The sequence below is a fragment of the Podarcis liolepis genome (assembly GCF_965112155.1).
Source record: "Podarcis liolepis genome assembly, chromosome: 6".
Classification (NCBI taxonomy): domain Eukaryota; kingdom Metazoa; phylum Chordata; class Lepidosauria; order Squamata; family Lacertidae; genus Podarcis; species Podarcis liolepis.
The window spans coordinates 47,607,436-47,620,003 of NC_139559.1; the positions used below are offsets into that span (position 1 = coordinate 47,607,436).

At 42.9% G+C, this 12,568-nt stretch overlaps 1 protein-coding gene and 1 long non-coding RNA gene across 2 annotated transcripts in view; both read right to left on the reverse strand.

Moving 5' to 3' along the window:
- The window catches only part of LOC310709587, a 479,424-nt gene that overhangs the window by 276,277 nt on the left and 190,579 nt on the right, over window positions 1-12,568 (reverse strand). The window lies entirely within an intron of this gene.
- RPL10A (ribosomal protein L10a) lies at window positions 3,467-10,474 on the reverse strand. The gene is made up of 6 exons (XM_083509427.1): window positions 10,261-10,474; window positions 8,140-8,211; window positions 6,729-6,809; window positions 6,172-6,320; window positions 4,737-4,909; window positions 3,467-3,667 (listed from the first exon to the last, which is right to left on the reverse strand). The coding sequence occupies exons 1-6, from the start codon at window positions 10,263-10,265 to the stop codon at window positions 3,497-3,499; spliced, it is 651 nt and encodes a 216-aa protein (XP_083365553.1). The 5' UTR covers window positions 10,266-10,474; the 3' UTR covers window positions 3,467-3,496.

Here is a 12,568-nt window from a genome sequence, read left to right on the forward strand (position 1 = left end):
TGTTTCTCCAGATTCTGCACCTTCCCTATTGGCACAGCTCCCCAAATTTATTTCTACATGTAGGTACAGCAATAAATATATAATTGAAATGTATACAACTGAGGTTTTCCCTCTCTCGTAACACTAGACTCGAGGGCATCCAATGAAGATGAATGTTGGAAGATTCAGAACAGATAAAAGGAAGTGCTTTTCCACACAGTGCATTCTTATGGAACTTGCTCCTGCAGGAGGCAGTAAAGGCCAGCAACTTGGATAACTCTTAAGAGGATTAGACAAATTGATGGAGAGGGATATTGCTGGCTGCTAGCCATGGTGGCTATATGCTCTGGCTTCACAGTTGCAGCCATGCTTCTGAATGCGTTGCTGAAAACCACAGGAGGGGAGAGGGCTCTTGGGCTTGAATCCTGCATGTGGTTTTCCCACAGGTACCTGGGTGGCCTCTTATGAAAACAGGATGCTGGACTAGGTGCCCTGATCCAGCAGGCTCTTCTTATGTTATTTTTGTTCAGCCATAGCAAGACTGCCATACAATTAGGATAAAATTAAGACGAGATGAAACTGAACACCCTAATTACACAACTGAATATGATTTGCATTTTGGGTCAATTTCAAGTACATGGATATGAGCTGCTGTAATTTTTTGTTTTGACATCATTCAATGCAAAACTTGTCATTTGCTGGTGAACTTCCTGGATGCTATTTGAAAACAGATTATTAAATTTCAGCATATTATCCCAAGCTTCTTTCCCAGTTGAAGGATGAATCTGTTCTTGATTTTGTTTCAGTACTGGAAAACAAAACATTATAAATCTTCCATTTCCCATTCTATATGGTGCCAGATTATATGTAATATGACTAATTCTTTAATCCAAAATGACAAAATAGTATTAACTGAAACCTCAAAAGTGTGTAAGCTTTCCTCATAGGTACCCTATTTAAGGTGATGGGAGAGATTTCCATGCTCTGTTGATACTTAAACTAGGTTGTACTCAGCAACAATTCTAACTGAAGCCATAGATGATAAAACGCAGTGTAGGTTTCTGCCAGCCTGTTCTTGAAATCTAATTTGGCAATAGACCTCTTGACTCCATCGACTTTTAAGTTATTGAAAACCTACGATTCGTCTCACTTATTCTTTGATGCAAAGTATCAAATTTAATCATAAGGGATTGCATTTTCAAAAGTAGACCTTGGGTAATCTCCCTTCCGACATAGGCATGAATCTGAACACAAACTACAAAGGTGCATTGAGCTCATATTTCTATCTGCAAATTCCAGTCTGAATTCTAAGAAAAACCTGACGGCATTGTGAAATATATTCACAGTATTTTATAAAAGAAATGACTAAGATTTGATATCGTCAAATCTGTTATTTAAAAGTTATGGATGTAGTTACGATACAATAATTTTATGAATTTGTAGAACCTGCATTCCCCAAACATCCATCAGATTTTCAGTGTCTTGCTGAGGTCTGCAAAACTCTATATTTTCACAGTACTGTACCATCTGTTCCATAGCATGGATATAGACACTGTATGTATGTCAGGACTTTGAGCAAATAACCCCAAGCCACATAAAGCAAGGCCCACTTGGCACAGAGGCCAAAAGTACACAATTTTCATGTGTACAAAGAACCCTTGGAGCAGGAAACACCCCCACCCATTTTACTACGAATTTGAATTTTTGCTGTGACTGCACTGTATTACAAATTTGTGTAAATATCTGCCTAGGCCAGAGTGCTTTCTGATTAGCGGGAAAATATCTTGCTGGGTCACTGTAACTCTGCAAAGCAGTATTTCTTTGCAGAGATCTTGCCAGTTTTAAACCCTAAACTGATTCTGAAGACTATTTTTTCTTCTACAAAGTAAAAGGTGTTAAGTTGCTCCAAAGCCACAGTGAGAGGCTGCTGGCACACAGCGGGCTGCCCTAAGTGAAAAATGAGGCTGGAATTGTTGCCAAGCCCACTGGTTGCTTCATATTTGAATGTCCTGAATTTGCTTTTTACCTATTTAGAAAGAGTATAAATTTTAATTTTTGTCATTGTAGTTTTGCTCATCTTATGACAAGTTAATTAGTTTATTGGACCAGATTTTGTAATTTTTGTATCCCCGTCCCTGTTTATTACTTTGTTCCATTCTGAAACTGAAAATACTCAAATGAAGAGGCTAAAAATACTGTAAATAAAATATTCAAAGTTAAAAGAGTAGACCCATTAACAAGTAAGTTTATTTCAATGGGTCTACTCAGAATATAACTTAGCTGGTTATCACCTACTGTCCAGATCACTAGTATACTATTTCCATTCTATTCTGCATTGGTCAGGCAGCATGTCCTCTTCTGGAAACATTTTAAGGACATTGAGCAATTGGAGTGTGTCCAGATGAAAGCAACCAAGACGATTAGGAATCTGGAAACCAAATTTTAGGAGTAAGTTGTAAGTATATCATACTGATCATGGCAAGATGAAACTAAATTTTTCCAAGTACAAGACTAGGTTTTTGCCCTAAAAATGTCAAAAAATTAGGGGAAGTCTTATACACTGGGCCATCTCCTCCCATTATCTGAGTCCCCCAAAATAGGGGGCATCTTATAGACAGAAAAATATGGTACTCTTATGCTCCATAGTATGGGCAGAAAAGCTTCAGCCCACAAAACTGGGTGCCTTCAGCAGCTCAGGTGAGTTTGGCTACTGGGAAGTAACAAACTATAGGACATCCTATCCCCATCTTTCCTCTTCTTGAAAGGAGAACATTCTCCATCCTCTGAAATCCTGGCGCCACTGCAAATCAGTAAATATATTACTGAGCTAGATGGGCTATTCTCGTCTGACTCTGTATAGGGTAGCTTCCTTTCCCACCCTCAGCCTCCCAATGGCACAGAACCTAAATACCTCAAGGACCACCTCCACCCATATAAATCGACCCAGACCATGCATTCATCATACAAGGTCCTTCTTTGTGTGCCTCCTCCACAGTACAGAGGCATGGAGGGTGGCAACCCAAGAATGGGCCTTCCTGAAACACTATCCCCAGGGAGGTTTGTCTGATGCCTTCATTGTGTATCTTTAGGTGGCAGACAAAAATGTTCCTCTTCTCATTCTACAGCCTTTTAAATGTGTTATTTTTTTCAGGGGGTGTCCTTATTTTGTTGTTTTAGTTTTAACTATTTGTGCTTTTACATTGCATTTTTATCCTGTGAACCACCCTGAGATCTTGTAAGGGCAGTATATAAATCAAATAAGTAACAATTGCTCTATTTCCAAACCCCTTGGCATTTTTCATGCTGGAAAGGACCTGTGTGCTACCAGTCCTTGGCCTTTTCAAGTGTTCTGTGCATTCCCAACACTGTTAGCATGCAGGGGAATCTGCTTAACAGAAAAAGACAATTCAGGGGAATCTGCTTAAAATGAAAAAGTATTCAGAGATTCCAGGTACTAGGACTTTTATAAAGCCAAAATCCACACATGTTAAGGTAGTCAAAAATATTTATATTTTCATCAGTAAAGGCGCTGGGGTTTCCCCATGGTACTCTTGATGTACAAGGCCCGCACATTCTGCCAATTTTTCTTCAGCAAAGAGACCAAGAAGTTGATGGCCAGATGAATGTTGTAGACTAACTCATCCTCAGTCATCTTCACGTGCCCAACAGCCACAGCCAGACAGAGCACCTGAGAGGACACAATAAAGTATTTACTCATTCAGTTGTCTCAATAAGATAAAAGTGGTTAGGGTTTGGGAAAACACAAGCATACAAAAAAATCCATTCAAGTTGTTATCCCAAATGTCACAAGTCTTACAGCAAGGCCTCACCCAAGTGAGCAGAATACTGGGGGGGGGGGGGGGGGGGATGGGTCGTCCCAATACAGTGGTACCTTGGTACTAAAATGGCTTGGCTCCCGAACAAATCTGCTCCCAAACCCCGCAAACCCAGAAGTGAGTATTCTGGTTTGCGAATGCTTTTTGGAACCTGAACATCCAACGCAGCTTCCGATTGAATGCAGGAAGCTCGTTCAGCCAATCAGAAGCCGTGCCTTGGTTTTCAAACCGCTTCGGGAGTCGAACAGACTCCCGGAACGGGTTAAGTCGAGAACCAAGGTACCACTGTACTTATCCTGTTCTGTTACACAGCAAACTACAATGGCTCACACAGCATGAATTACTAAATAGTTACTAGGGAATAAACTCTAGAGAACACTGTGGGCCAGTCACAAAATGGCTGCCACAAGGGCATAACACAACACAAAATGGTTGCTACATCTAAAAGAGCAGAATAAGCTCACAAAATGAAAAAGGCAAAACTACCACCAATCACCTGCCCCACTGAGCAGGAAAAGGAACCTGCATCAGCTACCACTGAATTCGATGACAGAGACAAGTTATTTTTCACCACTTTAAGGAAGGGTGCTATTTTGTGAACTGCTCTGAGATCTTTTGAGAGAAGGGCAGTATATAAATCTAATTAACAACAAGAGAGACTGAGCCAGTGCAATCAGGAACTGAGATGGAAGAAGTCTCCTTCTGTATTGTGGATTTTTGAAGGGATATTAACAGAGACTTTTTGTGGGCCTTATAGGAGTACAATAGTACTCTAAATTCAGCCATTCATAAGCCAGATTTGTGTATCTGTAAATAAACCTTACCCAACCAAATTCAGTCAAGTAAAGATGACTATAAAGTTCTTTAGCTTCAGTACTACATCAGAAAATGGAAATACTTGCGCAATTAAAAGAAAATTACCTTTTTCATTTGAAACTTTATTGTGGATTTGACCTCATCAATCTTTGCCACCATGTTCTCATTGTGAGTGAGGAGAGAAGGAAACTTGCCAGCTTTGTTCAGTCCTGGCCCCAGGATTCGAGGAATCTGCTTGATCAGGGACTCAGAGGCCAAGAAAGCATCATACTTCTTGGCTGTAAAAAAACAGAAGGATGAGCATCAAGACCATCTGAGGCCCACCTCAAAAGCTTGCAAAGCAGACATCTTCAAAAACCACCAATGAGATACTTTCCTTGTATACACCTACTTTTTAAGGGAAATTCAAACCAGAGGTTAAATAAAACCTGAAATGAAAACGAGAACTAACCTAACCATATCCAACAGGATCCCAAGAGAAGCAGTTTGGGTTCCATGTTCTTTAGGTCATTTTCAACTGTATAACAAAATTTAATTTACAGATCATGAAAACAAAGCCTTCAATCCAAAGGCTTATGTAAGGAGTTTTGTTTGCACAACAAGACCTCTGAGCATTCTTGCTGCACCAGTTAGATAAGATGCTCAGAAATCACAAGTTACCGCAACATAGCAGCCATGTCTGCACATAATGCTAGCTGCAAACTGTGGTAAGGCAAGTTGGCATGTGTGTTAGAGCTCTGTGCTGGTGCAGAGAGCTTGAACTAGCTCAGCTTTGCTCCTCCTTTTCTAGGAAAACAAGGCATAGAGTGGCTGGCTTTAATGTTATGTGGGAGACAGTGATCATGGTTTGTTTCTCCCCCTCTTATCAACGTTTCCCCACTTTTGACAGCGAGCACTACCAAACAAAAAAATCCAACGTTGCTTGGCAGATTTTTGTTCACACAAGATTTCAGCATCCTCTCCTTACCCAGCACAATTCCAAATTCTGTTCCACAATTCCCCCAACCGCCTGGAGCAGATTATGGAGGTGTGTGGCGGCAGCAGCAGCAACACTGCACAAGTGGAAATTTTTCTGTGTATTGACAGCACTGGATAAAAGACACACTATCTGATGGTAGCCAGAATATGCAGATAGTTCAGTTGGTTAGAGCACAGCACTGATAGTGCCAAGGTTGCATGGTTGATCCCCGTAGGGGACAGCTGCATATTCTTATATTCTTGCATTGCAGAGGGTTGGACTAGATGATCCTTGGGGTGCCTTCCAACTCTATGATAGGTGGGGGAAGGTTTTTGCCTACGTGCAATTAAGGCATTTTCTGCTTGAAAGACCAAGGATATCTTAACCCTGCCTTATATTTAGCTACTCCTACATCATAGCTGCCAACTTTTCCCTTTTCTTGCGAGGAATCCTATTTGGAATAAGGGAATTTCTACTGAAAAAAGGGAAACTTTGACCGTTATGTCCAACATGCTAATTCTTATTTGCTGATGTTGTACAATATCCTTGGTGCTTCAGAAGCCCTTTTCCAATTTTGCTCACCTAGTTTCTTTACAAGCTTCTTGTTCTTATTAAGTTTCTTCAGAGCCTCTATGTCCATGTGAGGGATGTCAACAGCTTTGGCCTCATCACAGTGCTGCTGGTCCCCCAATACACAGATTGAGAATTTAGGCCGTGGGGCAGACTTGAGCCTGGTGGAAGAGGAAAAGGAAGCATCACCGTTAGCCACCTCACAACTGCCAGTGATAGGAAACGCTAAAGGGATGCACTGCACAATGGCTGAAAAGCCTTACCGCAGCCAGCTAGAACGTCTTCGTCCACCAGCGTCTAATCTGGCTTCATAAAGTGATCGGTGGGATCAGCAGAAGAGCTTCACCACACCTTCCCTCATGTTTTAAGACCCAGGGTAGGGGTCCGTCCAGCCACACCCACTTTGCAGCAGGGGGATCTGAACTACCCGGGCAATTCAGCATTGCACCCAGCTGCCATGTACTTTTCAGTCAACATGCTGCAGGGTAGGTAGGCTGAATTAAGAGCCTTGAAGTAACAGGGAGAGGGGTGCAGGCTGAAGGCTGGGTGGTACAGGAACAGTGCCAAACCTGACAGTGCCAGAAAAACGCTTGTCCTTTTGTGGGTCATAGTTTTTCAGACTGATCTGCAACTCCACAGTCTCCAAGAACCTAAAGAAACAGGAAAAGAAACCAGTTAGGCAACGGATGAATTAAGCTGTACACCCAAGTACTATTTGAGAAGTGGGTGGGCAAGATACTTATGTTCTCCTAATTTCTGCAGCTCAACCACATGTATCTATCACCAAGAAGCTCCCGTAAAATGATGTCATGTTGATTACTCAATTATTCAGCACTGTTTATTCTTGCTCCTGGATTCAGCCAGCAGTACAGATATAGCATCAGGGTATGTTTTTAGCTGCATTTTCCTGCCAGGGGAAAAAGCAAAGATAGCAATCCTATTCTCTTTTGCCCCCACCCAAGGAATAATCTACTGCTCTTGGAAGGTGCATGAGCCAGGAATCTTTTAAAAACTGTACACTTTAATCAGGCCTGTGATTTTTTTAAAAAAACCATTTTCTAGGCATGCCATTATTGATGTTATTATTGCAACATTTTGTTTCATGTTCTACACTACCTTATGATAGTTCTTATGAAAGTGTAGTTTACAATTATTTACAAAAACAAAACAAACAAAAACTAAGACAGTGCAAACCACAGAAATTTAAAGAGTGGCTGTTCATAGTATGATCCACTGATACGCATGAACACATACAAAATAAACAAATGTTTCTAGTCCTTATAAATTTAGCAAATACAACTTCTGTAACTGATTATAGAGTTCCAAGGGATGGATGATCATCCTGTTATGCATCACCAATCCCTCCTTCTCAATTTATAGGCAAAGTTGCTGCAGTTGTTCCTTGAGGGAGCAGCTTGTGTTGCTTCCCCTAAATTTCAACAGCTACCCAAACTCCATGCTATTCAAGTGATTCAAAAAGGAAAAGTGGACAACTGATGTGCTTGGACAGCTGCAAGCTTCTATTCACGCTGTCAAGAAGACACTGGGAAGCACCTTCCAGTTTTAATGCAAACAAGATTCAACAATGTTGCCAACCGAATGCTAGCAGCTGCAGCACTTCCAAGCCACATGTTCTTGGGTCATATTTTCACTCCTCAGTTAACAGAAAGGGAATAAAGGACCATTGTACAAGCTATCTGCTAAACGTTGCATTGCCCTCTCTGCCAAAGGCGCGGAAAGCATCCCGCCATATTCCCTAGTTTGGAAACATGGCTAACTTAGGCCCATGAATTTCAATGGGACCCCTCTGCATAACCATAGAAGTTGTGGATTTACTGCTGAGAAGAAGGGATGGGTGGGTGTGCGCGCCAGAATGCAACCTAAGTTCTTTTTAAATCTCCACTTTCTTGCTTGGGCTCTCAGAGACAGAAGTATTTTTGATGTGGTGCACAGAACAAGAAGGTGCAGGAAAATTCTTACTTGCGTGTCTTCGCCTGACTCCCTTGAAGGACTTCCTTCACGGCTTCGTAGAGCGTGTCACGGGAGACTTTGCTGCAGAATAAAGAAAAAAAATAACCATGTTGCACATGCTTATTTAGGCTAGGGCAATAGGAAACCTGTGGCCATCTAGATCAGGGGTCGGCAAGGCTTACCAGCCATGGGCCGGATCACTCCTGTGGAGATCGCCTGGTGAAACGCCAGAAATCGCGCCTGCACAGAAGTGATTACCGGCGCTGTGCTCGGTCCCCGTGCTGCACCTGTTTAGCACAGTGGGGGGGGGGGGACTCACCCAGTGGGTGGCGGCTCGTGGGCCGATAAAATGGCCATGGGCCACATCCGGCCCATGGGCCACAAGTTGCCAACCCCTGATCTAGATGTTGGACCACAACTCCCATCACCCTGACCGCTGCTCATAGAGGGGAGTTAATTCGAAGACCATTTCCCCCAGCAATTGTGAAATTTGGGGGTGCCTATTCTGGCATGCTCACTGTTTAATATCAACCTATCTGCAATAATCACTTAGTTCTATTCTAGATTTTGCCACTCATTAGCCTAAGTTGGACACAGGAAATGTTGCCAGAATCATTGAGTCTGGCAAAGCAGAAATTACTTGAAACAAGGTGTTCCCAGTTAATAAACCCATAGACTTAATCACTTGAACCACAAACAGAGGATGGCTAACACATTACGAATAAGAGGACTTGAATACCTAAGTATTCAAAGCTGTGCCAAGACTAAGAACAGACTTCAGTAACTTTACCATTTTCACTTGAGGCATGATCCCCTCCCCCTCCTGGCTGCCATAAAGACAGAAATGGCAAAGTATTTGGAAGTACTGTATAATTTTCTCAACCACTAGGCTGCAGAGCTGGGGTTCATATCAAGCTTTAGGACTGCTTTATACTCAAGAAAGAAAGTGTTACATTTGCCTTTCTGATGTAGCACTTCCTTTAATCTCACATCCCTAACATTTCCTATCAAAAACTGCTGGGCCACATACAGGCCCAGCCTAATCTAGAGCAAGTTTTAAACATGTGAATGGTGGTATGGGTGCATACTACTGTTACTGTAATGCACCAACTGTTCTACCAACAGTTGAAAGGGAAATGAAAAAGAATGTGTAAATCAGTATGCACTCTTGACATAGGTTTCACTTTCACAGTTAATGCTTTAGGACTAATGTGACATTTGGACCTGGCACACATACTCCCTGGCCAGAAATGGGTGCCAGCAGGAATGACTAAATGCAGAAGGCAACAAGTGACAAAAGCAAGTTATTGGGGGCAGAATATTTTCAGAAAAAAGGTGATTTTGTATATTCATGAGTGGATTCATAAATGGCTTCGCAAATTTGTACATTCCTCCCAGTTGCTAATAATGAAGCCTCTTAAAAAACTAGTTTCATTTGCTAAAATACAATTCAAATAAACCTGCTAAACTAGATCACTCCTGAACTTCACAAGATACACAAATTAGGGGAACCGGCATAAGAAAACCTTTTCCCCCAAAGTCCACACCCTATGTTGTACACGTGCATATCCATGTAGTCTATGCGTTTATGTGACGTTGGGGTTTATTATTCCCCTTCTCCTAAGTGAATGTGAACATGTGACACCACATGTGTCCCATATTACAACACACGCTGGTATTACAGTGTGTCTATACACACTCCGCACCCCTTATCCAGGGTTTGGGGAATAAAAGTTAGCGCATCGGACTCAGGCCTTTTTCAGGGACTCTGGCAGGAAGAGCTCTCTTTCCAACATCGAGGCCCTGGAAGGGAAGCCGGCCCTACAACCCTCAGGGCATTTCAGAGGTCGAGACTCCCTGTGTTGCCTGGATCTGACAGCCTGTAGGAGTAGCTTCTAACAACCCTTCTAACTTTCTGACAGGAGCCGGAACGGTGCCACGTCGAAGGCAGCCATGAATCCCTGTGAGCCTCTCCTACGCGAACGCCTCTCGTGCCAGAGCCCATCCTCCTCGATATTCGCCCCGCTGGAGCACCTTCCACCTCCGCCTCATGGCGGCCCTTCGAACACAGCCCTGAAAGCGCGGATGGCGACGGATAACCCAAAGGCCCGAAACAGCACCCAGACTCACCTCATCTTGCCGTCTCGCTCGTAGAGGGAAAGGACACGCCCCCTTCCGCTTCCGCCAGAACTAGCCCAGGAAGTCTCGCGAGACTCGCGCCTGGTTTAACCGCGTGACTTCGCCAGCCGCGGCCATTTGGGGACGGGGGGAAGGAGGGAGGTGGGGCTCGGGCTCGGGGCGAGTTGAGTTTCTGTACGGAACAGGCTGGGTTTTTGCGCTCACTGGCTCTTGCAGTCAAGGCTCTCCAGAGCTTTAAATAAAGAGCCGGTAATTAAAATGCCTGCCCTCCACTCCGCCATTGGCACCGGGAAATTCAAGTAGCTGGATAAATTTAGATTGTAGTAGGGCAGGCAGAAAGTAGACCGGGATACTCGTAGATGGATCTCTTGAGTGATCCCCCGGGTAGATTGTCGTGCGCGGCAGTCCTCTCCTTCCCTTCTTAATTTTGGCTGCCGAGATTAGGAAGACCGGGTGGAGGAGGACAAACAGGAACAGGTTTTTGTGTGCGAGCTCCAGTTCTGGGACTGAAGACAGCGGCAATGTGTGCCTTGCAGGAGCCCTTCGCTTCCCACTTTCTGAGCCGCTGTTTGGCACTTGGTTCCCACTGGCGAGCCTAGGGGCACTAGGGAGAAGCAAAGGGGAACCTACGAGCCTAAAGTCCACGCTCCTGCTCTAGAGGAGGTGACACAGCTCAGGGTTTTGAGATATAAATCATGGTGGATCATTAAGGATTTCCTGGCAGGTCGGTTGTAGGTTTCGCTAGCTGTATTTTGTCAGTCTACAATTTTGCATGGGCTTTGCTTCCTAGGAACCTCGTAACTTAAATTTTCTCTCCTTTTGATGTGCGTGCGTGTTGGATATAGATATGTACACACTGTACATGCATACATCTAATGAAGTGGAAAGTCCATTGATTTCAGTGGGTCAGTGTCTGGTTTTATGTACTATTGTTGTCAAGCACTTTGATTTTTTAAAAATGAAATAGCACTATATAAATATTTTTATAAATAAGCCTAGTACCAGAACCATGAACCCAAAGCTTTTAGTCTTGTTGCTTTGTCACAAGTCTTACAGGCAGCAAACTGTTATACTATAAATCATACTATTAAGGTAAGCAATATAAACAAGTGTAGGTTGCAGGGAGAGAAAATGATAATAATTTTATATAATCATGCTAGATACAGTGTATCACATTCCTTATCCACTTTAAGCACACATGAATAGGGTTTTCATAATACGTATGTCTTATCTTGGGAGGGGACTTGAAGGTAGCACATCTGCACAGATCGGTGTGATTTTTGACATCAGTCTTAGATACTTTCCTCATGGTGATTTATCTTGTCAATATGCATTGAAAATAAAGGTCAAGCAAGATTTCACTTTATCATGTATTTTGGCAATGCATAACTTTTTTTGTTTAACAAATGACTGGTTGGGGGGCAGGGGAAGGGCCCTGGGCCAGATGGAAGGTGGTATTGTGGGAGCAGGAACAAGAGTTCTTAAACCTTTGCCCCTGCAGTGATCTCCCTTAAGAGTTAGGCCCCTGCTATTTGCAAAAGGAAAAAAGGATGAATGTTGGTTTGTTTAGCACCAGTTTCCATTGTGATCAGACAACTTTAAGAGATCTTAAAATATCATACTCCTGACCACATCCAGTGGCATAGCTCCATGTGTATTCCTGTCCTCTTCAGCATCCCCTGGCACTGCCTCAGAATCAGCTTGGAGGGGTTGGGGGACCCTCTGGAGCAGATTTTTGTCGGCATGCATAGAGAGGAGATAAAATGGAAGCCCCACTGCATAAGTAGAACTTCACTCACACTGTGTTGGATACAACCCCAAGCCTGATATATTTATGAAATATTACAGAAACTAGCAGAGACATATCAGGGCTTCACAGTTTTTAAGCCAAACCACATAGTTCTAGAACAAACAGTTTAATTCTGAGAAAAATAATCTTTTCATAAAACAACCCTGTGTATATGTAAGTAATACCGTGGAAGAATTTTAATGCAACATTACACAGTTTTGTACTATGCCAAGCCCAAGTCACATCATGAATTAAGCCAATCATTAAATGAGTTGGATCTGGTGGTGAGAGGGGCGGAGATCCAGCAAAAGCTCCTGACATTGCCTTATCCCCTGCAGCTCTTAGTTCCAGTGGGCAGCAGAAATTCGTCATAAATGACTCCCTGCACTTTTTCCAGTAGGAGCATCACAATCCATTGATTTTAAATTGAGAAGCATAGTAGTGAAAAAGTCTTCCTTTGGAATGAGGATTTTCAGTAACTGAACCTGCCACTCTGGTTATCTCAGCTAA